This window comes from Elephas maximus, chromosome 9 (assembly GCF_024166365.1).
Source record: "Elephas maximus indicus isolate mEleMax1 chromosome 9, mEleMax1 primary haplotype, whole genome shotgun sequence".
Classification (NCBI taxonomy): domain Eukaryota; kingdom Metazoa; phylum Chordata; class Mammalia; order Proboscidea; family Elephantidae; genus Elephas; species Elephas maximus.
In genome coordinates, this window is record NC_064827.1 from 62107802 (window position 1) to 62135115 (window position 27314).

The window sequence follows — 27314 nt, forward strand, 5'->3', positions numbered from 1 at the left end:
GATGGCTTTAACAAACAGAAGTTTATTCTCTCACCATCTAGTAGGCTAGAAGTCCAAATTCAAGGCATTAGCTGCAGGGGAAGGCTTTCTCTGTCAGCTCTGGAGGAAGGTCCTTCTCATCAATCTTCCCCTGGACTAGGAGCTTCTCCATGCAGGAACCCCAGGTCCAAAGGACGTACTCTGCTTTCAGCACTGCTTTCTTGGTGGTATGAGGTCCCCATTGTCTCTCCGCTTGCTTCTCTTTTATATCTCGAAAGAGATTGGCTCAAGACACAATCCAATCTTGTAGACCGGGTCTTGCCTCATTAACATAACTGTCGCCTATCCCACCTCATTAACATCATAGAGGTAGGATTTACAACATATAGGAAAATCACATCAGATGACAAAATGGTGGACAATCACACAATACTGGGAATCATGGTCTAACCAAGTTGATACACATTCTGGGGGAACACAGTTCAATACATAACAGTTTGCGCATTGTGAATTAAGGGCCAGGGTGTGCAGTTGAACTGTACCTAGTGATGGGAAAACCACAAACCAAAACCAAACCCACTGCCGTTGAGTCAAGTCCAAATCATAGTGCCCCTATAGGACACAGTAGAACTGCCTATAGGGTTACCAAGGCTGTAAATCTTTACAAAAGTAGTCTGCCACATCTTTCTTCTATGGAGCAGCTGGTAGGTTCAAACTGTCGGCTTTAACCACTGCACTGCTAGGGCTCATTTATGATGGAGATGTGCTGAAAGTGAACTTAAATTGGTGCTGAACTTGGCTTACTGATACTACTCATGATTAAGTCTGCAGTCACACAATGAGGCAGAAAGGTGAAATAAGATAGACAAGATCAAATCTCAGCTTTTTCACTTACTAGCAATGTGGCTTTAGGCATGTCGCCTCTCTCTGAACTTCAGTATTATGATCTTTGAGATGAAGACATACCTACTGTGTGAAAAAAATCAATTCCCATTTATCAGTTGTGTTCCGCTTCTCTTCTGACACAAGCTGGACATGTAGCATTTTTTCTTCTGACTCTGAGCAGCTGGAGCTAGGTCAGACGTCACACATTAAAGGGCACAGTTCTTCAAACTGCCAAGTCTGCCCAAGGCTTCAGATGCCAGCCGCAAGCTTGGGAGTTGCCACAACACCTTCACTTCTGACCTGCTGTCTCCCTCTACTCCCTTGGGTTCAATAATTTGCTAGGACAACTCACAGAAAACTCATGGAAAGTGCTATTCTTAGGATTACGGTTTTATTATAGGAAAAAGGACACAAATGAAGTAACACATAGGGTAAGTTCTGGGAGGGTTCCTGATGCAGAACTTTCATGTCCAAAAAAGGACACACTACCGCCCCACATGCATTGATGACTTCCACCAACAAGGAAGTCCATGGAACTTCCATGTCAAGAGCCCTCACGTGGGCCTCTTTGTGTATTTATATTGTAGCATTTGTTATAGGATACATTGTTGCCTACTGTTCTGTCTGCCCATCTGCCAGACAATACACTCTGTTAGGGCAGGAACAGTCAAGTCTTGTTCTTGCTGTTTCTCGCTCTTAACATGGTGCCAGGACCTGAACAAATATACCATAAAGTTTTGTTCATTCACTGCACTCCATAGGGTTTTCAAGGCTGTGATCTTTTGGAAACATATCACCAGGCCTTTTTTCTGAGAAATTTCTAGGTGAGTTTGAATCGCCAACCTTTCACTTAGCAGTCAAGCGCTTAACTGTTTTGTGCCACCCAGTAACTCTTGCAACGGGATTAGAGATACAAACTCTCTGAGCCCAAATGCTGTGAGATTTAAATGTACTCTTTGGCTTTGTGTTTTACCTCAGCCTAAGACTGTTATGTCTGTAGTTATAGAGGGGATCTAGCCTGAGAAGGAAGGACCCACAAACTCATATTACGAATGTTGATTTTATTAGGAGTCAAGTCCAGCTTTGTATGCATAAGAAAATAGGCTACAAAAATAGTGCCTCAAAATAAAAGGGCTATTCACGTATCTCCTCTCCCTTCTCCCTTCGCACCATCTCCTTTGGGAAGTATCGTGGACTGAATAAGTATTCAAAATATTCAATTTAATGTTCCATTGAAGAAAATCTTTTGATATTTGCTTCTTAAAAAGCAAAAATAAAAAAACCTACCCCGAGGCCAAGGCTCTCCTGAACATTCACAGCTAAAAAGGCCCCATGAACAAAGCTAACTTTTTTCAGGGTTTTATTTTAGTTTTAAAAATATTGACTGATGTTCACCGATAACTGGTAGTTCTTACTAAGCATCTCTTAGGCTGTCGAAGATGCATGCCTTTGCTTGAGTTCCCATGTGGGACTTCCAGCATAGCACCCAGATGACTAGTAAGCCATACCTTGGAGCCTTCTGGAAGAGAAGGGGCTGGTTGTCTGCAGCTGGAGCATGAAGTCCCTACGGTGCCGCATGTAACCCTTGAAAGATTATACTCTGCTTCTTGTAGAACCTAACTTCACCCATTAGGGCGTCTGAAAGCTAAGAAGTTTCTTCCATTACCAGGAAAGTGTGTTTCCCCACCAACCAGGAACCCCTGAACCAGAACAGTTCATTCTCAGGCTGACTCTAGGTATTGCCATTCTTGCCATTCTTGAGCAGTGGGTTGCTTTGGCCACCAGCTCCCCATTCTCTCCCTTTGTCTTCAAGCGGACCTGACCATTGCTGGCATTTTCAGCTTCCGCAGGTCAGCACCTTCATTTTTCTGTGATGTCTCTCTATTGCGACCATGGGACTTGCTTATAGGCCACGATACTGGAAGAATTCATAATAGAGAATTATAAGAGGAAGCAGGAATGGGGTGTAGAGGGTTCCTTTTTATTCCCCACCAAAGTCAAGAAGATCTCTAGCTACCTCTTTATCATTGATAGACTGCCTGGCTATAACCCATATGGCAAAGCTGCTCTACAGAGAATGCCTGAGTGGAGTGATAACATGAGGGAGCTTCTCCCACTCCAGAATTATTCTAGCCTTGCACTCCTGAATATCTTCCTATTTCCCATAGCTCCATAAGCCCTGTGCAGCTACATTTTCCTTTTTCTGGGATCTCTTTCCATCTCAATTCTGCCTGATGATGAGCTCTAATCTATGCAGGTAGTCCCCGACTTATGATGGGGCTCCGTTTCAACAACTCTGTTGTAAGTCCTGAGGTAAGTCGAATACCTTTTTTTTTTTTTTTTAGTTTCCATTATTATTGCCTTTTATTACCAATATCTTTATAAATTCGATCTTTGAACATCTGCAAGTGAACATCTGAGAATGACAACATCAGCAAATTACGCACTGTTACGTTGTATGTAGTACATATTACTAAGGATAAAATATACCAAAAAAAAAGGACTGTCATAAGTGCAGTTGGTCATAACCCAAATATGTCATAAGCTGGGGACTTACCTATATCTCAGGATCAAGATTAGCCTTTGCTAATCCCAGACAGAATTAGCTGCCTTATTTTCTGCCTTTCCATAGGCCCTTTTATCTCCTCCATACATTGCTTTAAAATATTTGTAGATCAGTGTAGATCTCAGGTTTCTGCCCTGGGTAGGTGGTGGTGCCATTTAATGAGACGGAAGGCGAGGGGGGGCAGATTTAGGAGGGCATCGAGAATCTGATTTTGGAAATTTAAATAACTTAGTTTTTGGAAGTACTTTAGATTGCTTGGAGAGATGGAATGTAAAGATAAGGCAGAACAGAGCCCTAGCGAACCCCTACTTTTGGAGGTTTGTGGAGAAGAAGCCATCAGGGAGGTAGGAGAAAAAGCCATGGGAGTGAGGTGTCAAGAAGTCAAGAAATGAGTGTCTCCCAAGGAAAGAGTGGTCAAGTCTTGGAGGCCAAAGAGAAACCTTGTAGGATGAGGACCGCAGTGTGTCCACTGTATTCAGCTGGGAAGAGGTCATTAGCAATCTTAGTGAGAGCAGCTTTGGTGGAGATGAGGCTCAGATGAGTGGGTTAGAAAGCGAATGGGAGGTGAAGAAATAGAGAGCATGTGCCAACCAGCCTTTGGAGAACTTGGGATGCAGGGAAGGAGAGATAGGGTGGGAGATCATGTGTCAGTTCTGGCAGAAAGTTCAGTAGAGGGACAGATCGCAGATGCAGCACAAAGAGCAGCTCACCAGTGGAGTGAGCTCGCTAAGAAGTGGGAGAGGTGGCATTGCGTCTCTGAGAAGCAGTGTCATGTAGTGAATAAGAAAAGCTGCATGCAAAGCAAAGGCATAGAAGTTTCCTAAACATATCCAAACACCTTGAGGGACTGAGTTGTTGGGTTGGGGGTCTGGGGACCACAGTCTCGGGGAACATCTATGTCAACTGGCATAACACAGTTCATAAAGAAAATGCTCCACATGGTACTTTGGTGAGTAGTGTCTGGGGTCTTAAAAGTTTGGAAGTGGCCGTCTAAGATGTCTATCCCATCCCATCCAGAGTGAAGGAGAATGAAGAAAACCAAAGACACAAGGAAAAGAGTGGTCCAAAGGACTAAAGGACCACACAAACCACAGCCACCACCAACCTGAGCCCAGAAGAACTAGATGGTGGCTGGCTACAACCACCGATCGATCGCTCTGACAGGGATCACAACAGAGAGTCCTGGAAAAGCTGGAGAAAAACGTAGAACAAAATTCAAATTCATGAAAAAGACCAGACTTACTGGCCTGACAGAGACTGGAGGAACCCCTGAGACTATGGCCCCCGGGTAACCTGCTAACTCAGAACAGAAACCACTCCAAAAACCCACTTTTCAGACAAAGATTAGACAGGCCTATAAAACAAACAATAACACACGTGAGGAACATGCTTCTTAGTTTAATCAAATATATGAGACCAAATGGGTAGCTCCTGCCCAAAAGGAAGACAAGAAGGCAGGAAGGGACAGGAACTGGACAAATGGACACGGGGAACCCAGAGTAGAAAGGGGCAGTGTGCTGTCACATCATGGGGATTGCAACCAGTGTCACAAAATAATATGTGTATAAATTTTTGAATGAGAAATTAACTTGAGCTATAAACTTTCACCTAAAGCAGAACAAAATTTAAAAAAAGAAAGAAAAACTGCCTGGCTTCAAACTCTGACTCTGCCATTTACTAGCTGTTTGTTGTTGTTAGGTGCGGTGGAGTCAATTTTGACTCATAGCAACCCCATGTGACAGAGTAGAACTGCCCCATAGGGCTTTCTAGGCTGTAATCTTTACAGGAGCAGATGGTCAGGTCTTTCTCCCATGGAGCAACTCAGAGGGTTTGAAACGCCAACCTTTTAGTTAGCAGCCAACTGCTTAACTATTGGGCCACCAAGGCTTCTTTAGCCTTCACAAATTACATAATATCTTTAAGTCTCTGTTTCCTCATCTGTAAAATGGGAATAATAATGTTAATTACCTTATAGAATTGTTGGGATGATTAAATTAGTTGAAATAAATAAAATACTTAAAGTAGTGCCTGCCTCATAGTAAGGACTATTTAAGTGTGCGCTATTGTTATCATTGTACAAAAAATTAGTAAAATGAAGAAGAGTAGAACAGGTGTGAGTGCATGCAGTGTGTCAATTTGGAGAAGATGAAGTTAATCTCTTCTGATGGGTTCTATTTTTCTCTATGAAGCAAGAGGCATTAGCTGAGTATATGTGTGTTGGTAGAGAGAGCATTGTGGATGGCCAGAGCCACACAGTTATTTCCTCGGCTCTTCCATGTTGCATGTAAACAAGAGCAAGGAGGAGACAGCAGGCTCTTAGAGTAACATGAAATCCTGCTCACTTTGATACCAGGAAGGGGTGGGCCATGTCCCTTGGGCTTGCAAACAGGCTATTGTCAGCTCTGTTCCAGGGGCCACTCCTCGCATCAAGGAAGAGGACGCAGACTGTGACCTGGTCCAGCCTCTTGCCCTCCTCTGCTCTGACATACCTCCCTGGGTTTTTATGTGGCTGGAATGTAGCTTTTCTTTCTGTGGTTAGAGAGTTATACTGGTCTTTCCTGTTACTATCACTAATGGTACAGCCTTGGCCTCTTCTAGGTGTGAGAATGTGTCAGGACCTCGTTTATTTAGCACTTTGTGAAAGGTAAAGGTAATGGGAACACTCTGTTTATGTCAGAAGTTTTTAGTCTCGGTCGTACGTTAGAATAACCTGGAGAGCTTTTAGAAATTTACGTATCCAGGCTGCACCCCAGATCAATTGAGTCACAATCTCTGAGGGGCCCCAGGCATCACATCAGCAATGTTTAAAGCTCTCCAATTGATTCGAATGCACAGAGAATAAGGCTGTATTTGCTTGTGTCCCTCTGCTGCTCAATGGCTAAGCAGAGGAAAACGATGAGCAATTGGTGAGTGCCTCATCCGCATACACAGCTGCTTACCTAGATTGGTTCAAGGTTCTGTTCCTGCTTCTGTGGTATATGATCATTAAGACCTGCACGGCTTAACTGAATTAAACACACACACAAAGCAGATGAAACTGAAGAAAAGGACCAATTATTGAATTTTCTAATTGCTTTCATTTGTTTCTATCTTTAGCTATGGCACGCATTAATTAGTAAGACTTGTTTTCTTTGTGTGTATGTTTTTGTTTAGGTTAAAGAGAATGTTTCAGCCAACTGCCAGTCAAATATGACTGGATAACTTTCAAGGAGCAAAACAACTAATCCATTACTCACTTGACCAAAGGGCTGGGACTCCTAAGAAGCCCACATCCCAAGCTAGCTCTCGCCACCACATCCATCCCGTTCAGTCAGCACTCGGATGAAAACAGGAGTGCATGAAGAGACCTAAGGGCTGGGAAGTTGGAGGACGGGACTGGCTCAGTCCCACCCTTTAGGAAAATAAGAGCTGAGCCAAGAGGGCACTAACTAGTAGCAATGCCTGCTCTATGCACAAGTCCTCTCAGCTGTTTGATCTTCACATCCTGGTTTTCCCAAGTGTAAATTAAAGCAAAGAACTGCCCCAGGAGTCTCGATCTCCTCTATAGTCAGAGACCTACATTACGATGTGATGTGAGAATGCCAAAAAGGGCCTTATCACCACCCACTCCCTGCCCCATCCAACTTCCCTTCAAATAGTTCCCACCTTACTGCCTCTGATGCCACCATTACTAATAGGTAAAGCTCTCTTCTGCCTCTAGACAGGCCTTCTTAAAATACAAATCTATATCAAATCTTATTGTGGATATATTTATCACATTCCTTTCCCTTCTGGTGGGACTGATATAAGCATGAGAGACCCTCAGTTAAGGACAAGGAGTAAAAGGGCCTAAATAGTCTAAAGCTGTGCCGCCCAATATGGTAGCCACATGTGGCTACCAAACACTTGAAATGTGGCTAGTTTGAATTGAAATGTACTGTCGGTATAAAACATACACCAGATTTTGAGGAATTAGTACAAAAAATAAAAAATACATATAAAATATCCCATTGATGATTTTTTAATTGATTAAATGTTAAAATGATATATATTGAGTTAAGTCAAGCATGTTGTTAAAATGAATTTCACTTGTTACTTTTAAGCTCTTTAAATGTGGTGACTAAGAAAATTTAAAATCACTTACTTGGCTCACATTTGGGGTTTGCACTACATTTCTACTGGATAGGGCTGGTCAAGAATGGGGCCAAAGACCAAGCTATTCCAGGCTCTTGATTTTGTGGATGGCCTAGGCTAATGCCCTTCCTATGGGACCAGAGTGCCTCTCCTTAGCCCCTCCAGCCTTCCTCCTGTCTGTCATCTCCCAGACTTGAGTGTTCTTATTTTAGAAATGAGACAAATGAGGCCCAGAGAAGTCAAGGGCATTGCCAAAAGCCCAACAGGGGAGCTCACACAGTCCAGTGGCCAGGAGTTTTCAGTGGCAAGTGCCAAGCCCTCTGAGGGCACAGAAAGAAAGTACTCAGAAGTGAGGCAGGATGGCTCTCATCTAAGGAAGCTAAACAAAAGAGGACTGAGTGGTACAAGAGAGTTGCTAATTCCAGCTTCTTCTTATAAGGAAGTGTAAGCGCTCCTATAAATAAACTGTCATTACAACAGAGCCAGGAAGTGAGCCATCAGGTTGGGACCTTCTGTTCACTACTTGTGACTTTGGTAAGTTCCCAATTTGCCAGATTATTAATTTGGGGAGACAGGAGGACTTTTTCTTTGTGAGAGAGCCTACTCAGAACCCACTGCATAAATGCAGAAATAGAGTCCTTTCTTATGGTGGGCCGGAGATGGCCCAACGTTCCTTGACAGAAGCACCAAGGCTCCAGCCCAAACAGTGGGCACTGCTCCCTTCTTACCTGATAGGGAGGATGGCCAGGAAGGACAGGAAGGAGGAGAGAGTAAAGCAGGTGCCGACAAACTTTTCCATGGTGAGCTGATAGATCTCATTATACACTACCGATGTCGCCACCCCAGTCAGACCCAGGGACAGCTGCAGTAAGACAAACACCTTTCCTGTGGAAAGGACAGAGGTTATCAAGATGCGCTATGCAGTGTGATTAATGTAACTGATGTCCCTGAGTTACATACATGAAAAACATTGATTGGCAAATGTGTTACATATAATTTTACAACAATAAAAAAAAGGATGTGTTGCTGTCCCTTCCCCATCCCCCACTAGCTGAGTCTCTGAGGAGCTCTCAGGGAATCCCTCGCCTATCCCAAGACTCCCTCTCAGTCTCGGTAGCTTAGTTCACCAGGAATTCTCCCTCCATCCAGCTGGAGCTCCCTGACGCCTTGAGGATACTGTCTTGCTTTGACTGTGTCTGTTCAGTGACTGGCTTTCTGAGTCTTTCCCACACTTCTTCTATTCTCACCCCCTGTGCCATGGATAGAAACCAGTGTATTCCTTGAATGTTTGATGCTGCTTCTGGAACTCTCTTGCGTGCCTTCTGCAGGTCTGAACCCAAGCTGAGCAGCTCCAAGGCAGCCCTGGCAAAAGACCCAGAGAGACTGCTTTCACTCACCGTAAGAGGAGCCCTTTATGAGCTTGGACATTGCTGATCGGATGGTGGTGATGGGGATCAGAGCAAATAGCATGACACCTCGAGCTGCAAAGAGATCACAGGCTTGGTCTTAGCCAAGGAGTAAATTAGAACAAAGCGAAAGCCTCACTTAGAACTTTCTTTTTCCCCAATCCCCAGTGGCTTGACCTGAAAAAAGCAATTTCTCTGCTGACTGATCAGTGCTGTCCCCAGGCCAGACTCTGACTCCTAGCACTCTGATGGAGCTGTATATGCTGCGTGTTTATCTGTGGCAGGGCGCAGTTGACACGGTGACAAGTGGTGAAGGATGTCTCTATTGGCAGAGTTAACTGGTTTCTAGGGAAGGGGAGCTGGTGTCACTGCCATGACTCGAGGCCCCTCTTTTTGCCTCCCCAGGAGGGAGGTGCCTGCCATTCATCAACATGCCAGTCACCTCTGGGAGATGGTCCCAAGGAACTTTGGCAAACTGCATCCAAATATATGTCCCATCAACAAAGCTGCCTACACATCCCTCCTCCCCTCAGGCCCTATTTCTATTGATTACCCAGATCCAGTGTGTGTGTCAGAGAGAAATAAAGAAGGCGAGGAGGAGAAGGAGAAAAGGAAAGGAAGAGGAAGAAGGAGGAGGAAGGAAAGGGGAAGGGGAAGGGGAAGGGGAAGGGGAAGGGGAAGGGGAAGGGGAAGGGGAAGGGGAAGGGGAAGGGGAAGGGGAAGGGGAAGGGGAAGGGGAAGGGGAAGGGGAAGGGGAAGGGGAAGGGGAAGGGGAAGGGGAAGGGGAAGGGGAAGGGGAAGGGGAAGGGGAAGGGGAAGGGGAAGGGGAAGGGGAAGGGAGAGAGAGAGAGATGACACGAGAAGCAGAAAGGGCAAAGATAGTGGTACTCTGGTCTTACCACATGGCTGATTTAACTGGAAGTTAGCCAACGGTATTCTTGTCATTTTTTAAGGTGTTTTCCTGAGACGTGTGACCTGGGCGCAGGCACGGCCTCTGGTAACCATCTAGAGTTGTGCTTTCTAATACATTACCCCTGTGGGGCTATTTAAATTAAGTAAAATTAACTAAATTTAAAGTTCTATTCAGTTTTAATAGCCATCTTTCAAGTCTTCAATAGCCACATAAGACTGGTGGCTAATGTCTTGGACAGAACATATATAGAACATTTTCATCGCTGTAGAAAGTTCTATTAGGCAGCACTGGTCTAGAAGTTTCTGTTTGTGTCATTGATGGAAACTTCATTTTGCTTTCTGAGCAAATTTATTACATTGGCTGTGAAGGCAATTTATTGAGAATTTTAATCCATTTTTAAAAAGCCCTTGCTTGGCACAAAATGATTTTAAGTAAGGTATCTTTTCAGCAAGATGACTTAATGTTTTATCCCTTTAAAAGTGGGGAGAAGAAACTCAACCCAATTGCCTCCTTCTATAAGGCCATCCTGAAGACTTTCTATTCACTCTGGGTATCACTGACCACCATCACCCTCTTGACCTCCTAGTGCCAGGGACATCATTCTGGTAACATTTTAATCAACGATTCCTAAGAAGAAATAAACTCAAGTGCACATAACCCTGTTTCCTTGTACCTCCTAGGTAGCAGGTACAGTGCCTGGTGCTGAGCTGGGACACCTGCACCACAGCATCCCTGGTGTTAGCCTGGTGAGGCAAGGGCCAGGAGTGGCCTGCCTCCTGAGAATGTTAGACTCACCAATGTAGAACATGTATGTCTTTTTCACAAAAGCCAAGAGAAGGGCTCCAGACCCAAAGGAGACCATCCCAATCATGATCATGGTAGTGTCCCGGAAGCAGCGGGAGAAGATCAAGACACCCAGGAAGCTCGTGATGAAGATGGTGTACCCTGCAGCCATACCATAGCCCACCTGCACTTGGTTCCAACTGAGAGGTGCCCTCAGCATAAAAAGTGGCATCACATCCACTGTGCCCACCACTGCCAGGTCATACACAATGGCACCCACAAAAAGCAGGGCAATGATGGCTTTTGGGGGCTTCGCTTTTCTAAGAGGCGGAGGGTACCCCACCACACTCTGCTCCTCCGGCTGATCAGGATCCAGGGTACGATATGTGCCAACCATGCCATTCACCGTATCTACAGTGGTGAGTGCCTTGTTAGACTTGGCCACAACCTCAGGGACCTTTAGCACCAACAAGCTGTAGAAAAGACCAAAAGTGGCGCAGCTCACACTGCAAGCCGCCAGCACCAGGCCCTCCCTGGCATGCCCAACGATCCGCTTGAAGAGGTGCCCAGAGGCCATGCTCCCGCAGAAACCGGACAAGCCCAGAATCAGGTCAATAACGATAAGTCGCACGGAGCGGCGGCCTTCGGAGGAGCCCAGGGATCCCAGGGCCATAACCCCAGACCAGAACGCTGAGAAGCCGCCACACAGTCCGTTCAGCGCCGCGGCACCGTACATCACTTCCAACGGCCAGTCCAGCAGAACCTTGAGCAGCAGCCCAAGGCGGCAGAGCAGAAAGCCCAGCAGGGACACGCAGATGGAGATCTTGCGGTGGTAGCGATCGCTGAGCCAGCCCAGCCCGTAGGCCGACAGCAGGGGCGTCAGGCCCATCACCAGGTTGTAGATGATGTAGAAATTGGAGATGGCCCTTTGCTGTTGGTCCTCTCCAGCCTCCCTGGGCCACGGTCTGGCGCTGTGGTTGGAGGAACCCCCAGCTCCGTAGTACGCCTTCACTACAAGGAGCAGCCCTGCGTCGTAGAGGGAGGTGGCCACCTGGGTTGAGGCCACCACCGGCTCAATCCAGGTCCTCACCTGGAGGCGAAGCAAGTGGCCCATCCACGGGCTGGAGGACTCGGGGCTCATGCGGACTCTCTGATAGGAGGATAGAGGGGCTTGTTCGCTGCAGCGGCTGGGAGATGTCCCCAAATTCAGCTGTTACCTACAGCCAGGCTCAACCGCAGAGCGCGAGAGCGCGCTGTGCTTCCTGCTAAGGGCAGGAGAAGGGTGAGTGGAGCCTGGGCAAGTGTGACAGCAACCAGCCCAGCAGCCAGGTGAGTGATCTCTTGGGCTGCCGCCACTCCTCCCCAGACCAGAAAAGGCAGCACTCCTTTCCCGCCCCCATTCCCCGCCAGCCGAGAAGGGCTGGCGACCGCCCAGGGAAGCCAGGCGCAGAGAAGCGCAAGGCGAGTCTCGGCTCCGGCGCCCCCACCCCCTAGCCACCGCGTCACGCTGCCTTGGGGAGCGCGGCCGCCTGACGTGGGCCGTATTTCCCAACAGCCAGGCGTGCCCGAACCTCCTGCAGTCGCTGGGGACTTTCCCCTACGGCTTGTCTCTCCAGGGTCTGAGACCCAGTTCGAAAGGGAGCCCATGGGACAGGCCCAGAAGGCATTTCCAACTGCTACCCCAGTAAGGCTGGTTTGGGGTGAGCGGTACAATGCCTAGGATTCTGCCTGGGATAAGTGCTGGGGTGTGCGCTTTTATTTGCTGGGTTTGAAAGCAACAGGGACCCATGTGCTGTAGGGAGCTGGGGAGCACAGACTTTGAGAGATGTAAAAATTCAGGAGCAGCTAAGTCCAGCCCTTCCCTCTAAGGCTAAGGCTTCTAGAAGAGTCTTGCTTGTTGCACCTGCATAGGTGGGCCTCTCCAGCATGTGTCCCAGCCTGCAGGGCTTGCAGCAGAGAGAGGAAGTCCACTCACCAGAGTCGTTCCTCCAAATGATAAAACTGGCCCCAGAGTAGAGCCAACTGGAAAGGACAGTCACCAAGATCTTCTCCTGGATACAGTCCCCAGGATCCCCTTCTGCTTCTTTCTTACCCACAGGCTTGATTGTGCTGAGACCTCTGCTCTTCCAGAAGCCTTGCTTCCCTCTTAAAGTACACACTTCTGCAAAGAGGACCAGGGAGATGGGTGGTGCAGGGGTAAAAACGCACCAAGAACAAAATGCTTCTCCAGGGTCACCTCCAGAGTCTGAAGTGGGAACAGAGCCTCTCTCCCTCTTCCTCCAACCCCCATCCCAACACAGCCAAGGCAGCATGGATGAGCAGGAGGCCACAAGAGGGAGACTCAAGCCTGCAGGAAGAGCTTAAAAAGCCAAAAGGATAATAACTCTCTTGGGAGTAGGCACTGGACTCCAAAGGATTTTGTGTAGAAATGTACAGTTTAAAAAAAAAAAAATTAGTTTTAAAAAACCAATTGCTGTCCGGTTGATTCCAACTCATGGCAACCCCACGTGTGTCAGAGTAGAACTATACTCCATAGGGTTTTCAATGGCTGATTTTTTGGAAGTTGATTGCCAGGCGTTTCTTCTAAGGTGCCTCTGTATGGACTTGAGCCCCAACCTTTCAGTTAGCCACCCAGAGACTATAGATAGCTTTTTGGTGGGTTGTAACTTCTTCTCACCCAAGGTGTTCCCTGTGGAACTGGTCTGGCAACCCCCTCAAAGGTTCCTCGCTTTCCTCTCCCTCCCTCTTACCTAGGCCCACCTTGGGAGGTACTGGTTTCAACCAACCCATGACTCTCCCACTCCTTTCCTGACCTGTTTTTCCAGAGGCCACAGAAAAGCAGTCCAACAAGTCTGTTCTATGAGGGGCAGAGACTCCAGGGGATGGGTGAACTATGGGGGAAGGTGGTATTCTTCAATCAGATATGGCCATGAGAGTAACAGCCTGGACCAGGCAGACCACTTTGGCTATTTGATCAAGTGGTCTATTTGGGGGGCTGCAAACACTAGGGGGCAGTCTTTGCCCTCTCTGGGAGGACCTATGGTATCTCAGTTCTTCCTATGCTCTTATGAATCCAGAGAACTTTTTTTTTTTTAATAATTTTTATTAAGCGTCAAGTGAACATTTACCATTCCAATCAGTCTGTCACATGTAGGTTTACGTACATCTTACTCCCTTCTCCCACTTGCTCTCCCCCTATTGAGTCAGCCCTTTCAGTCTCTCGTATCGTGCCAATTTTGCCATCTTCCCTCTCTCTCTATCTTCCCATCCCCCCTCCAGTCAAGAGTTGCCAACACACTCTCCAGTGTCCACCTAATTTAATTGGCTCACTCTTCATCAGCATCTCTCTCCCCCCCGCTGACCAGTCCTTTTCATGCCTGATGAGTTGTCTTCGGGGATGGTTCCTGTCCTGTGCCATCAGAAGTTGAATCCAGAGAACTTTAAGGAGCCCCTAAGATAGGCGTATCTAGTGGGAGCTGGGTATTCATGATGCTCGCTACACGCTTAAGACCGTAATCTTCTGGCCTGGAAATTACCTAGACCCAGACCAGTCGTTGTCTCTTCCAGTTTAGGCTGCTCTGGGCTAGACTGTATTCTCATCACATCTTCACTCCCCTCTCCATCTATGGATGCAGGCCTAAACTGAGTGAGTTCCTGAGCATCCTTTGTGACCCAGGCTACTGGCAGGCTGTAACCTTTGATCAAGTTGAGCCCTTCAAGATATGGTGAGCAATCTTGTCTCTGGCTAGAGACTGGCTTTATTAAAGTGCAAACTCTCTTTTCTTTTACTTTGGTAAAGTCCAGGCTATTCCAGGAGAAAGGGACTACAAAGGAAAAAAAAGTAGCAGCTAACATTTACTGAGCCCTGACTACGTACTAAGTACTTAACATGAATTAATTCATTTAATCCTCACAAAAAGTCTATGAGCTAGCCTATCACCCATTTTACAGATGGAGATAAAATCAGGCTTTCTATTCTGTCAGGCCCTGTCCGTAGTAAATGTATCAGAATAATGAACGCCACCCTTGGATCTTCTTGGGAAATTTTTTTGTGGCCCTGACCCTCCCCAAATATTTCCCAATATTATAGATGAGGAAACCGAAACTTAGAGTAGCTAAGTTACTTGCACAAGATCACACAGAGCCAGGACTCAAACCTAGATTTGTCTGACTTCAAAGTCGATGGTCTTTTCACAATTCATCATTTCTGAGGTAACAAAATAAAGATGAACATTTTAAAAAGACATTTGGTTGTTGAACTTTCTTTTTTTTTTTACCGAATACTGCGAGCCCATTACTAGCTATTTTCAAACTCGCTGGTTCATTTTTTTCATCAGCCATCCATCTATCCATTTATTTATAAGCATTTATTGAGTATTGGGCCCTCTAGTAGATACCAGGGATGTAAATTGCTTCACCTTAAAGTTCTTGCTATCTAAAGGGTTATCAAAACGTACTTTTACTAACACTACAAGCTCTATTTTATACATGAAGTCACTGTCCCCAGGCCATGCCTCTTCTTTCATCAGAGAGTCTGGATTTATGGGATTCCTCTCCATCCCAAGTTCTGCCATCAACCTGAATGACCTCGTAAAAAACATGCTCAACACTGTAGAAGAAAGACATACATTGTTTTTTCCAAACACATTGCTGTAGAATCGATTCCAACCCATAGCGACCCTATAGGACACAGTAGGACTGCCCCATAGGGTTTCCAAGGAGTGGCTGGTGAATTCGACTGCCGACCTTTTGGTTAGCAGCCAAGCTCTTAACCACTGAGCCACCAGGGCTCCTTTTACTGCCCAGCATACATAACCTCTTCTTCTGGTAGCAACATCTCATTTTTCCTCTGGTGAACCACCTCCGATCCTCTCAGTTTATGTTTTTCAGATAGGTTTAATTACACCCCCAACTTCACAAGTAGATATGAGACTCAAGTCTGGTCAATCAAAGCATCATATGCCCTGGACCACAGTGATTGGTTCAGAGGTGGAAAACTGACTCAAATTCGGACCAATGCTAGTGATGGCTGCAACTTTGCCTCAAGTAGTTGGGGAAGAGACACATTCTCTTTTCTATTGGTCTTGGACCTATAGGATGAAAGCCTGGTGTTGATAGCAGCTGTTTTGCTACCACTAGAGAAGAGCTTGCCTGAGTGTGGAGCCAATGCAGAGGACAGCACAACTGAGAGATGGAGAGAGCCCAGGTCCTGATGATAACCATCTAGGCTCATGGATTCAGCAGTGCCTGAAGCTAGACTACCCGTGGACTTTTTAAAAACAAAATCTAATGTATTCCCTTCTTATAATACCAGTTTGATTTGTATTCTCTATTCATTGCAAATGAAAGAGATTTGATGGAGTTAAACCCATGGCCTTTCATCTCCAGTGATTCTTACACTCTCCTTCAGCTACACATTGCTTGAATCCTGGATGTGATCATCAACTGTAGCTGTACCACCTCCAAAGTCATTGATTCAAACATCGCACTCCTCTTCTCCTCCTCCTCTTCTGTGTTGCTTGTTCAACTGCTCCCACCTCGATGATTCTTGAATCTTATTAAGACCCACTGACCCCTATACTATTGTATGATCTTCCAAACCAGTGGCATTTTCCTTTCTTTACCATGGAACATCAATTCACCAACACCTTTTTCAATAGATCAAACTCTCTGGTCCTTCTATTTTTTAAATGCATGCCAACCTTGGGTGAAATCAATTATCTGCTGACATTTAAGTGGCTGAGGGCTGTTGAGAAAAGTCTCACAACAGGCAGATTGAGGCCACTGTAAATATACAAACTCCAATCTCAAATGGGCCTCAAAACTGGCCAGCAATCCTATGATGTGTCTCCAGCCAACTCACTCTTCCATTCTCCAAAATAACTAGCTCAGGACTTCACTATTCTCTTCAAACTTTCAAACTTTTCTATCCTTTCCTTCCTTCTAACTCTTGATGGCATTTTTCAATCTTTTTATCCCAGAAGGACTTTTAAAATAATTTTCAGGTCTCAGATACCCTCTGCATAAAAATGTTATTTAATCTATAATTCATGGTATGTTACCATGATCAGTAAATTATAGATATTATAACCCAATAAAGTTGTCAGTGCCCTTTTCAGTAGAGAATAGTATCTTTCTGTGGATCTATTTTGCCCAGTTTACTAGCCTATTCTTTTTGCGTGGTTCTCTCCACCTACAGAGGAAATAAACTCTAACGCAAATCAGTGTGGGTACTTTGGTTTTCTTCTTTCTTCCCCAACTTCCTACCTTAAAAAAAAAAACATATCCAAGTAAACTTAAAATTTTTATGAAAATTTCTACTATATAGCATTTTTTTATAGCATGTTAATGAGGTATAAAAACAAACCCATTGCCACTGAGTCAAATTCAACTCATAGCTGCCCTACAGGACAGAGTAGAACTGTCCCAAAAGGTCTCCAAGGAGCAGCTGGTAGATTTGAACTGCTGACCTTTTGGTTAGCAGCCAAACACCTAATTGCTGCACCACCAGGGCCCTGTTGAGATGTGGTATGTGGTATATTATATGCGCAAGAGTAGTGTCGCCCCCTACTATTTACAACTAAAAATAACTTTTCAGTAGGGCTTCAAACCAGTTTGTTCTGATTCAATCCCCTACTGAGAATTTATATTTCCATCTCAGTTATACTGAATCTGAATCTACATTTTAACAAGATCCCCAGAAGAATCACCTGGAGACCTTGTTAAAATGTAGATTCAGACTCAGTATATCTGGGGTGGAAATGCAAACTCTCAGCAGGTGGTCGGACCAGACCAAACCAGTTTGAAGCTCTGCTTTTCAGCTAACCTTTCCTGAAATAACCTGGTAGTTAAGCTTATTTTGCCTTTCTCGAATTTAATCTTTTTTTTTCATAAATTTCTGATAAATAACCAATTTTCCTAAAGGTGGGGCCAATAGATTTAATTTAAATAAAGTTTGTAAATTTATTTTTAATTAATGGTATTTATAACAAAAATTTATTGACAGTGTTGTTAGCAAAGCTACTAAAACCATAAGCAAAAAACAATATGGCTAAAAATATAACTTAAGACAAAATTTTATTCAAGACTTTGAAAAACCTTTTATTACTGGGTGACATAAATAGGCTCAAATCTAGATCTAACAGTTACAAATTATTATACACGTGTTGATTTCTTGGTCTCTTAGCTCTGGTGACGCAGTGATTAAGAGATTGGCTGCTAACCAAAAGGTCAGCAGTTTGAATCCACCAGCTGCTCCTCGGAAACCCTATGGGGCAATTCTACTCTGTCCTATAGGATCACTATGAGTCAGAATTGACTCAGTGGCAGCGGGTTTGGTTTTATAGGCAAAAAAGTAGATGTTTTAAATTTTATTTATTTATTTATCTGGTTAACATGAAAACTGTTTTAATTGCTATCGCACACTCAGTTCTACGTCAATTCCAAGCTTTGGCACTACTGGACTGTGAAATTCATAAGGGTTGGGACCATATTTTGGTGACCATCAAATCCCCAGAGGCTAACACAGTGTCTGGCACCTATATGGCACGCAATCAACATTTGTTAAATAAATGAATAAACATAACGTTACGTATCCACTGTCTCGGGAAGCCATGGATTTAGACTTTTAGAGAGAAAAGTGAAAAGTCAGCCGATATTTAGACCAGCTTCCCGAAGAACCTCAGGCCCAAAGTCCACAGTTAGGAAGGGCTAGTCTTCAAGCTCTGTGTGTGACTCAGGCTTTTCATTGCACCACTCTTCCTGCCATCCAGCAGTGGTGGTGGGTTGCACTGAACTAACACTCCAATGTCTTGGCATGTATCTGCAATAGAGTAGCAAGTGGTGATGGGGTAGACTGGCTCTAGCTTTAGCTCACTGGTATTTTTGGGATGAGACCCTTAGCCTCATCAGCACTACCCTTTGGACCAATAAAAAAAAACCACTAAATAAACTCTATGAAGTTGAACTCAGAATCCTGCCACTCCTCCAAGCTTTGGCTTATTGAAAACCTTGCAGCCAGTGGGGCTGGTTGTAGAGCTGGGAGCTATGGCTCATATTTCTTGCCTCATCATTACGTTGATCTCAGCTAACCAGCCGTCCTTGGTCAGGACGTAGCAACTCTTTTTTTTTTTTTTTTTTTATAATAACTTTTATTAAGCTTCAAGTGAACGTTTACAAATCCAATCAGTCTGTCACATATAAGTTTACATACATCTCACTCCCTACTCCCACTTACTCTCCCCGTCTTGAGTCAGCCCTTTCAGTCTCTCCTTTCTTGACAATTTTGCCGGCTTCCCTCTCTCTCTATCCTCCCATCCCCCCTCCAGACAAGAGTTGCCAACACAATCTCAAGTGTACACCTAATATAATTAGCTCACTCTTCATCAGCGTCTCTCTCCCACCCGCTGACCAGTCCCTTTCATGTCTGATGAGTTGTCTTCAGGGATGGTTCCTGTCCTGTGTCAACAGAAGGTCTGGAGAGCATGGCCGCCGGGATTCCTCCAGTCTCAGTCAGACCATTAAGTTTGGTCTTCTTATGAGAATTTGGGGTCTGCATCCCACTGCTCTCCTGCTCCCTCTGGGGTCCTCTGCTGAGCTCCCTGTCAGGGCAGTCATCGATTGTGGCCGGGCACCAACTAGTTCTTCTGGTCTCAGGATGATGTAGGTCTCTTGTTCATGTGGCCCTTTCTGTCTCTTGGGCTCTTAGTTGTCATGTGGGCTTGGTGTTCTTCATTTTCCTTTGCTCCAGGTGGGTTGAGACCAATTGCTGCATCTTAGATGGCTGCTTGTTAGCATTTAAGACCCCAGACGCCACATTTCAAAGTGGGATGCAGAATGATTTCATAATAGAATTATTTTGCCAATTGACTTAGAAGTCCCCGCAAACCATGTTCCCCAGACCCCCGCGCTTGCTCCGCTGAGCTTTGAAGCATTCATTTTATCCCGGAAACTTCTTTGCTTTTGGTCCAGTCCAATTGAGCTGACCTTCCATGTATTGAGTGTTGTCTTTCCCTTCACCTAAAGCAGTTCTTATCTACTGATTAATCAATAAAAAACCCTCTCCCACCCTCCCTCCCTCCCCCCCTCGTAACCACAAAAGTATGTGTTCTTCTCAGGTTTACTATTTCTCAAGATCTTATAATAGTGGTCTTATACAGTATTTGTCCTTTTGCCTCTGACTCATTTCGCTCAGCATAATGCCTTCCAGGTTCCTCCATGTTATGAAATGTTTCAGAGATTCGTCACTGTTCTTTATCGATGCGTAGTATTCCATTGTGTGAATATACCACAATTTATTTACCCATTCATCCGTTGATGGACACCTTGGTTGCTTCCAACTTTTTGCTATTGTAAACAGAGCTGCAATAAACATGGGTGTGCATATATCTGTTTGTATGAAGGCTCTTGTATCTCTAGGGTATATTCCTAGGAGTGGGATTTCTGGGTTGTATGGTAGTTCTATTTCTAACTGTTTAAGATAACGCCAGATAGATTTCCAAAGTGGTTGTACCATTTTACATTCCCACCAGCAGTGTATGAGAGTTCCAATCTCTCCGCAGCCTCTCCAACATTTATTATTTTGTGTTTTTTGGATTAATGCCAGCCTTGCTGGTGTGAGATGGAATCTCATCGTAGTTTTAATTTGCATTTCTCTAATGGCTAATGATCGAGAGCATTTTCTCATGTATCTGTTGGCTGCCTGAATATCTTCTTTAGAGAAATGTGTGTTCATATCCTTTGCCCACTTCTTGATTGGGTTGTTTGTCTTTTTGTGGTTGAGTTTTGACAGAATCATGTAGATTTTAGAGATCAGGCGCTGGTCGGAGATGTCATAGCTGAAAATTCTTTCCCAATCTGTAGGTGGTCTTTTTACTCTTTTGGTGAAGTCTTTAGATGAGCATAGGTGTTTGATTTTTAGGAGCTCCCAGTTATCGGGTTTCTCTTCATCATTTTTGGTAATGTTTTGTATTCTGTTTATACCTTGTATTAGGGCTCCTAGGGTTGTCCCAATTTTTTCTTCCATGATCTTTATCGTTTTAGTCTTTATGTTTAGGTCTTTGATCCACTTGGAGTTAGTTTTTGTGCATGGTGTGAGGTATGGGTCCTGTTTCATTTTTTTGCAAATGGATATCCAGTTATGCCAGCACCATTTGTTAAAAAGGCTGTCTTTTCCCCAGTTAATTGACACTGGTCCTTTGTCAAATATCAGCTGCTCATACGTGGATGGATCTATGTCTGGGTTCTCAATTCTGTTCCATTGGTCTATGTGTCTGTTGTTGTACCAATACCAGGCTGTTTTGACTACTGTGGCTGTATAATAGGTTCTGAAGTCAGGTAAGGTGAGGCCTCCCACTTTCTTCTTCTTTTTCAGTAGTGCTTTGCTTATCCGGGGGTTCTTTCCCTTCCATATGAAATTGGTGATTTGTTTCTCTATCCCCTTAAAATAAGACATTGGAATTTGGATCGGAAGTGCGTTAAATGTATAGATGGCTTTTGGTAGAATAGACATTTTTACTATGTTAAGTCTTCCTATCCATGAGCAAGGTATGTTTTTCCACTTAAGTATGTCCTTTTGAATTTCTTGTAGTAGAGCTTTGTAGTTTTCTTTGTATAGGTCTTTTACATCCTTGGTAAGATTTATTCCTAAGTATCTTATCTTCTTGGGGGCTACCGTGAATGGTATTGATTTGGTTATTTCCTCTTCGGTGTTCTTTTTGTTGATGTAGAGGAATCCAAGTGATTTTTGTATGTTTATTTTATAACCTGAGACTCTGCCAAACTCTTCTATTAGTTTCAGTAGTTTTCTGGAGGATTCCTTAGGGTTTTCTGTGTATATAATCATGTCATCTGCAAATAGTGATAACTTTACTTCTTCCTTGCCAATCCGGATACCTTTTATTTCTTTGTCTAGCCTGATTGCCCTGGCTAAGACTTCCAACACGATGTTGAATAAGAGCGGTGATAAAGGGCATCCTTGTCTGGTTCCCGTTCTCAAGGGAAATGCTTTCAGGTTCTCTCCATTTAGAGTGATATTGGCTGTTGGCTTTGCATAGATGCCCTTTATTATGTTGAGGAATTTTCCTTCAATTCCTATTTTGGTAAGAGTTTTTATCATAAATGGGTGTTGGACTTTGTCAAATGCCTTTTCTGCATCAATTGATAAGATCATGTGGTTTTTGTCTTTTGTTTTATTTATGTGATGGATTACATTAATGGTTTTTCTGATATTAAACCAGCCTTGCATACCTGGTATAAATCCCACTTGATCAGGGTGAATTATTTTTTTGATGTGTTGTTGGATTCTATTGGCTAGAATTTTGTTGAGGATTTTTGCATCAATGTTCATGAGGGATATAGGTCTATAATTTTCTTTTTTTGTAATGTCTTTACCTGGTTTTGGTATCAGGGAGATGGTGGCTTCATAGAATGAGTTGGGTAGTATTCCGTCATTTTCTATGCTTTGGAATACCTTTAGTAGTAGTGGTGTTAACTCTTCTCTGAAAATTTGGTAGAACTCTGCAGTGAAGCCGTCCGGGCCAGGACTTTTTTTTGTTGGGAGTTTTTTGATTACCGTTTCAATCTCTTTTTTTGTTATGGGTCTATTTAGTTGTTCTGCTTCTGAATGTGTTAGTTTAGGTAGGTAGTGTTTTTCAAGGAATTCATCCATTTCTTCTAGGTTTTCAAATTTGTTAGAGTACAATTTTTCATAATAATCTGAAATGATTCTTTTAATTTCATTTGGTTCTGTTGTGATGTGGTCCTTCTCATTTCTTATTCGGGTTATTTGTTTCCTTTCCTGTATTTCTTTAGTCAGTCTAGCCAATGGTTTATCAATTTTGTTAATTTTTTCAAAGAAGCAGCTTTTGTCTTTGTTAATTCTTTCAATTGTTTTTCTGTTCTCTAATTCATTTAGTTCAGCTCTAATTTTTATTATTTGTTTTCTTCTGGTGCCTGATGGATTCTTTTGTTGCTCACTTTCTATTTGTTCAAGTTGTAGGGACAGTTCTCTGATTTTGGCTCTTTCTTCTTTTTGTATGTGTGCATTTATTGATATAAATTGACCTCTGAGCACTGCTTTTGCTGTGTCCCAGAGGTTTTGATAGGAAGTATTTTCATTCTCGTTGCTTTCTATGAATTTCCTTATTCCCTCCTTGATGTCTTCTATAACCCAGTCTTTTTTCAGGAGGGTATTGTTCATTTTCCAAGTATTTGATTTCTTTTCCCTCGTTCTTCTGTTATTGATCTCTAGTTTTATTGGGACGTAGCAACTCTTAACAGACACATCTGTGTTTCTCACTCTCTCAGTCAAAACTACTAAAACCTCCTTTTCCCTCCACTCAGCCGTTTACCACAGAGCTAAAGATCTCCACCTTTCAGGAGGCAATAGAGACGCAAAGTTCCCTAATTTAGAGAGAAGACCCTGAGCTACTCCTTACCTAACACCATGAGCACTTACCTCAAAGTGAGAATCTCCACAATGTTTAAAAAAAAAAAAATTGAAAAATGAAGTTTCTGTTCCTGAGAACTTAAAGAAGCTTTGTCTCAAAAACTACATTGTGTAATTCAGGGAGCAAAAGAAGCGAGAAAAAAAAAGGCTCCAAATGGCTATTTAAAAATGAAATATATTTATATAAGAGTCACCCTGACTCAGTATTTGCTTGTTTGCTCTATCATTTTATCAGTCAAATTTAGCCTTGTGAAATGAAAAATATAGACCTTGGAGAACAGTAGTCTGCACAGGACTGGAAACACCTCTGTAATGAGCTAAAGTTTGGCACGCAATCACTTCCTGATTTCAGGGTGTGGAAGTGTCAGGGAAACACAACCCCTGTGAAAATGGCTGAAACTAGTTCAGAGAAATAAAAGAAACAAAGACGTTTGACCACATGTAGATATGGTCAAACTCACAGAAGGGGTGAGGAGAAAATAAAATACATCTGCTTCCTTTTATGGAAATCAAGTAAGTGTTTTGAAGATTTAGGTTGAGTCATCATATGGCAAGGCTGAAGTTTCCACACCACTTCCCTCTAACAAGAAGAACAGTACCATCTACTCTTTTGATCGGGTTGTATTTGGGACTTCTCTGTTCTGTATATTTCGCCATCGGTCTGATTCTATATGTTTAGCATCTTCCGGAAATCTCTTGATGGTTCTGGTTCACTGATAGCATCTACCCTGTTTGCCTTTGATCCTATGGAATTATTCTTATTTATACTTATTTGTATTTCCTCTGCAGCCAATAATATTTTGAGAAGGAGAGGTAAGGCATATAGTCAGCCTACCATCTTGAATTAAAGCAATATTATATCTTGAAGTGTCCAGACTGTCCTGTAATAAAGATAGTTTGTGGCTTATTTGAAATACATCTGTATTTGTGACTCTAATACCTAACTCCTAAATCCAGAAATTAAGTGAAAACATGAGATTAGTGTGGTCTGTTGCACTAATAAAGAAGCCCTGGTGGCTCCACAGTTAAGCACCCCACTGATAACCAATGGGTCAGCAGTTTGAACCCACAAACTCTGGAAGAAAAGACCTGGAGATCTGCTCTCGTAAAGATTACAGCCTAGAAAACTCTATGGGCAGTTCTACTTTGTCATATAGGGTTGCTATGAGTCAGAATTGACTCAAAAACACAGAACAACAATTGCACTGATATTTAATGCACGTAAAGGTATGTCTTTTGGTCTTGCTTCAAAAATTATGGTATAAAATATATTCTGTTGATTATGGGGTGATGATTTTTTATTCATGATTATCTATAAACGAAAGGTGACGAGATAAAACTATATAGAATGGCAGACACCTTTCATGCTAAATTTTTCTGATAATAAAAAATTTTTTTTTATTATTTCTGATAATAAACATGTGAAAATGCCATTTCTAGGTGAAAATATGTTTTAAATAAATGAACATTATTTTCTGTCTATGAAATTGTAAAAATAAACATAAAAATACAGACAAGCTTCGAAGAAAAAAATTAAAATTCAATCAAACAAGGGAGAGATAACCACCATTAACATTCTGGCACTTTGTCTTTAAGATACTCTTTTTAAAATGAAGTTGGTATCATACGGCACTGTAACTGTAACTCATGGACATTTTCCCATATTATAAAAAGATTATTTGAAATTATTGAATATGGATAGAAATATAAAGTGCTTGATAATCCACAGAGCTGAGATCTTAAACTCATTTAACTTAAACTCTGATTTACTTTTACAGTGTTTTAATTTTTCTTGATAATATTCCAAAAACTAGTGAGGTTACAAAGGACATGTGTATCAGTCAGGAGAGACTAGGTTATGCTGTGATAACAAATCTAGGTGGTTTAAAACAATAAAGATTTATTTCTCTCTCAGGCTGCATTTTCATCACTGGTTGGCTGGGGCTCTGCTCATTGTAATCATTCAGGGACACAAGCTGACTGACCACCATCTCAAACACTTCTGGTTGCTATTTAAGGAGAACTTTAGAGATTCTCACACTGGCAATTAAATGTTTGGCTTACGGAGTGGCACCCACCACTTCTACTTAAAACTCATTGGCCTACTGGACTTCATCAAAATAAAAACTTTTGTGCTGCAAAGGACACCACAAGAAACTGAAAAGAACCCACAGAATGGCAGAAATTACTTGAAAATCATGTATTCGGCAAGTGATTTGTACCTGGAATATATAAAGACCTCTTAAACCAGTTGCTGTCGAGTTGATTCCAACTCATGGTGACCCCATGTTTGTGAAGTAGAACTGCGTTCCATGGGATTTTTTAATATGACAAAAATATACATAATAAAACACATACCATCTCAACAATTTCTACATGTCCAATTCAGTGACATTGATTACCTTCTTCCAATTGTGTAACCATTCTCACAATCCTTTTCCAAATCATTCCACCGCCATTAACCTAAACTCAGAGCTTCCCAAGCCCACCTGAGTGCGAGTCATCAGCTTCTCTTCTTCATCACTATAGTTAATCGCCTACCTTGTGTTTCCACGTCGCTAAGATTCTCATTACATTAGCCACATTGTACAAAGTGATCCTTTCAAGGCACAGATTAGGATCAGGCCATTCCCCCTGCTTTTGCCCCTTCAATGGCTTCCAGTTACTCTTAGGATAAAGACCTAAAGGCTTACTGGATCTGGTCCTTCCCACCTCTCCAGCCTCCTCTCACATGATCCCTTGCTTACAGTGGTCCAGCCACACTAATCTTCATCATTCACTTTCTCGGGCTCTCCACAAGCCCTAGAACATGCTTTTATCTCTGCTTATGACATTCCACCTCCATTTTATGTAGTCGACACCTACTTCCCCTTCAGACGTTAACTCAGCCAGCCTATTCCCCAAGAAGCCTTCCTTGAACTTCCTTTCTTGGTTTATTAGATGTTTTCATAGCATCATGTACCTTTTGTGTATAACCCTTTTTACTGTCGAAATTTAATGGTATTTGTATGTTTTATTATTTTTATTATTAATTGACTTAAAGTTTTGTGAGTGCAGAGATTGTGTCTTTTTCTTTTTGTCCTCACCTGTATCCTCAGCATAGTGCACAGTGCCTGACACATAGTGGAAGCTCAAGAGATGCTTGTTGAATGAATGCATGAACAAATGAATGGACAGCTGAACCGTGCTGTTCAAGTGAGAATTGTGTTTCTTTCCCTGGAGATGTTTGAAGCTGAGGCTATGCAAACTCAGTTTCTTTTAGAATCCTAGTCTGTGATTCCAGGACCCTTGTACAGTAATTAAGGTTTCCTTGGCTAAAAATAGGTCCCTCATTGGCAGCAAACAGTTTGTGCTCAACTACTAAAGGTTGGCAATTTGAACCCACCCAGTGGTGCTGAAGATGAAAGGCCTGCTTCTGTAAAGATTAGAGCCAAAAAAACTCTATGAAGCAGCTCTTTTCTGTAACACATGGGATCGCCATGAGCCAGAATCGATTTGATGGCAACAGGATTTTTTTTTTTTTTTTTTTTTGCCTGGAGAATGGTAGTGAGCTCACTGAATTGCTGTGGGCAACGTCTGCCACAGCGTGTGGTTGGAAATGCCTGAGCGCCACCTACTGGGAAGAGGATATGCTCCTTTCGCCGTTTGTCGTTCATTCTATTGTGTGCACTGGTCACGGAAGAAAACTCAGCTACCAGAGGATGGAGAAGACCGTGAGAATTAAGAATACGAAGTTCTTTCCGAGTTCTTCTCGGCCTCATTATCGTATTAACTGTCTGTTCCGTGCTAATGATTCTACAGCGACTGCTTCACAGCTCTTCGCCCTCAAAAGGGAGGGAATGAAGTCCCGAAATGTCTATAGAAAGTAATCCTTTCAATGGGGATGTACCCCTCCCTGAGTTCGGAGGTGCAAAAGGGGCAGAGAAGACCTTCTCGGTGCCTCCAAGGGAGGGAGAGTGGGGAGGGAGGCTTCAGAGTCATAGCCATAGGTAGGTCCCTAGGTGGTGTGAATGGTTTGCGCTCAACTGGAGCCCTGGTGGAGCTAGTGGTTAAGAGCTACGGCTGCTAACCAAAAGGCCGGCAGTTCAAATCCACCAGCCACTTCTCGGAAACCCTGTGAAGCAGCTCTTCTCTATCCTATTTGGTCGCTGAGTCAGAATTGACTCGATGGCAACGGGTTTGTTTGGTCTGGTTTGGTTAACCTAAAGGTTGGTAGTTCAA

The 27314-nt window shown here is 43.3% G+C and overlaps 1 protein-coding gene across 2 annotated transcripts; it reads right to left on the reverse strand.

Annotated features, from left to right (window-relative positions):
• Positions 1-361: 361 nt before the first annotated feature.
• On the reverse strand, positions 362-12777 carry SLC46A2 (solute carrier family 46 member 2). 2 transcript variants are annotated; one of them, XM_049895641.1, is made up of 5 exons: positions 12621-12777; positions 10658-11907; positions 8941-9024; positions 8272-8428; positions 362-2782 (listed from the first exon to the last, which is right to left on the reverse strand). In XM_049895641.1, exons 2-5 carry the CDS (start codon positions 11784-11786, stop codon positions 2746-2748), a joined length of 1407 nt encoding a protein of 468 aa, XP_049751598.1. In that variant the 5' UTR covers positions 11787-11907; positions 12621-12777; the 3' UTR covers positions 362-2745. The 2 variants fall into 2 exon arrangements, with proteins under 2 accessions (XP_049751598.1, XP_049751597.1); XM_049895640.1 differs by having other exon boundaries at positions 10658-11910.
• Positions 12778-27314: the final 14537 nt, after the last annotated feature.

What these genes read in the sequence shown, in the direction of transcription:
- SLC46A2 (XM_049895641.1), bottom strand. Translation starts at nt 11,786, where the DNA reads ATGAGCCCCGAGTCCTCCAGCCCGTGGATGGGCCACTTGCTTCGCCTC. An exon ending in GACATACATGTTCTACATTG is followed by an intron (nt 9,025 to 10,657) that starts GTGAGTCTAACA and finishes ATCTCTTTGCAG; the next exon opens with CTCGAGGTGTCATGCTATTT. An exon ending in CTGGCCATCCTCCCTATCAG is followed by an intron (nt 2,783 to 8,271) that starts GTAAGAAGGGAG and finishes GAATTCTTCCAG; the next exon opens with TATCGTGGCCTATAAGCAAG.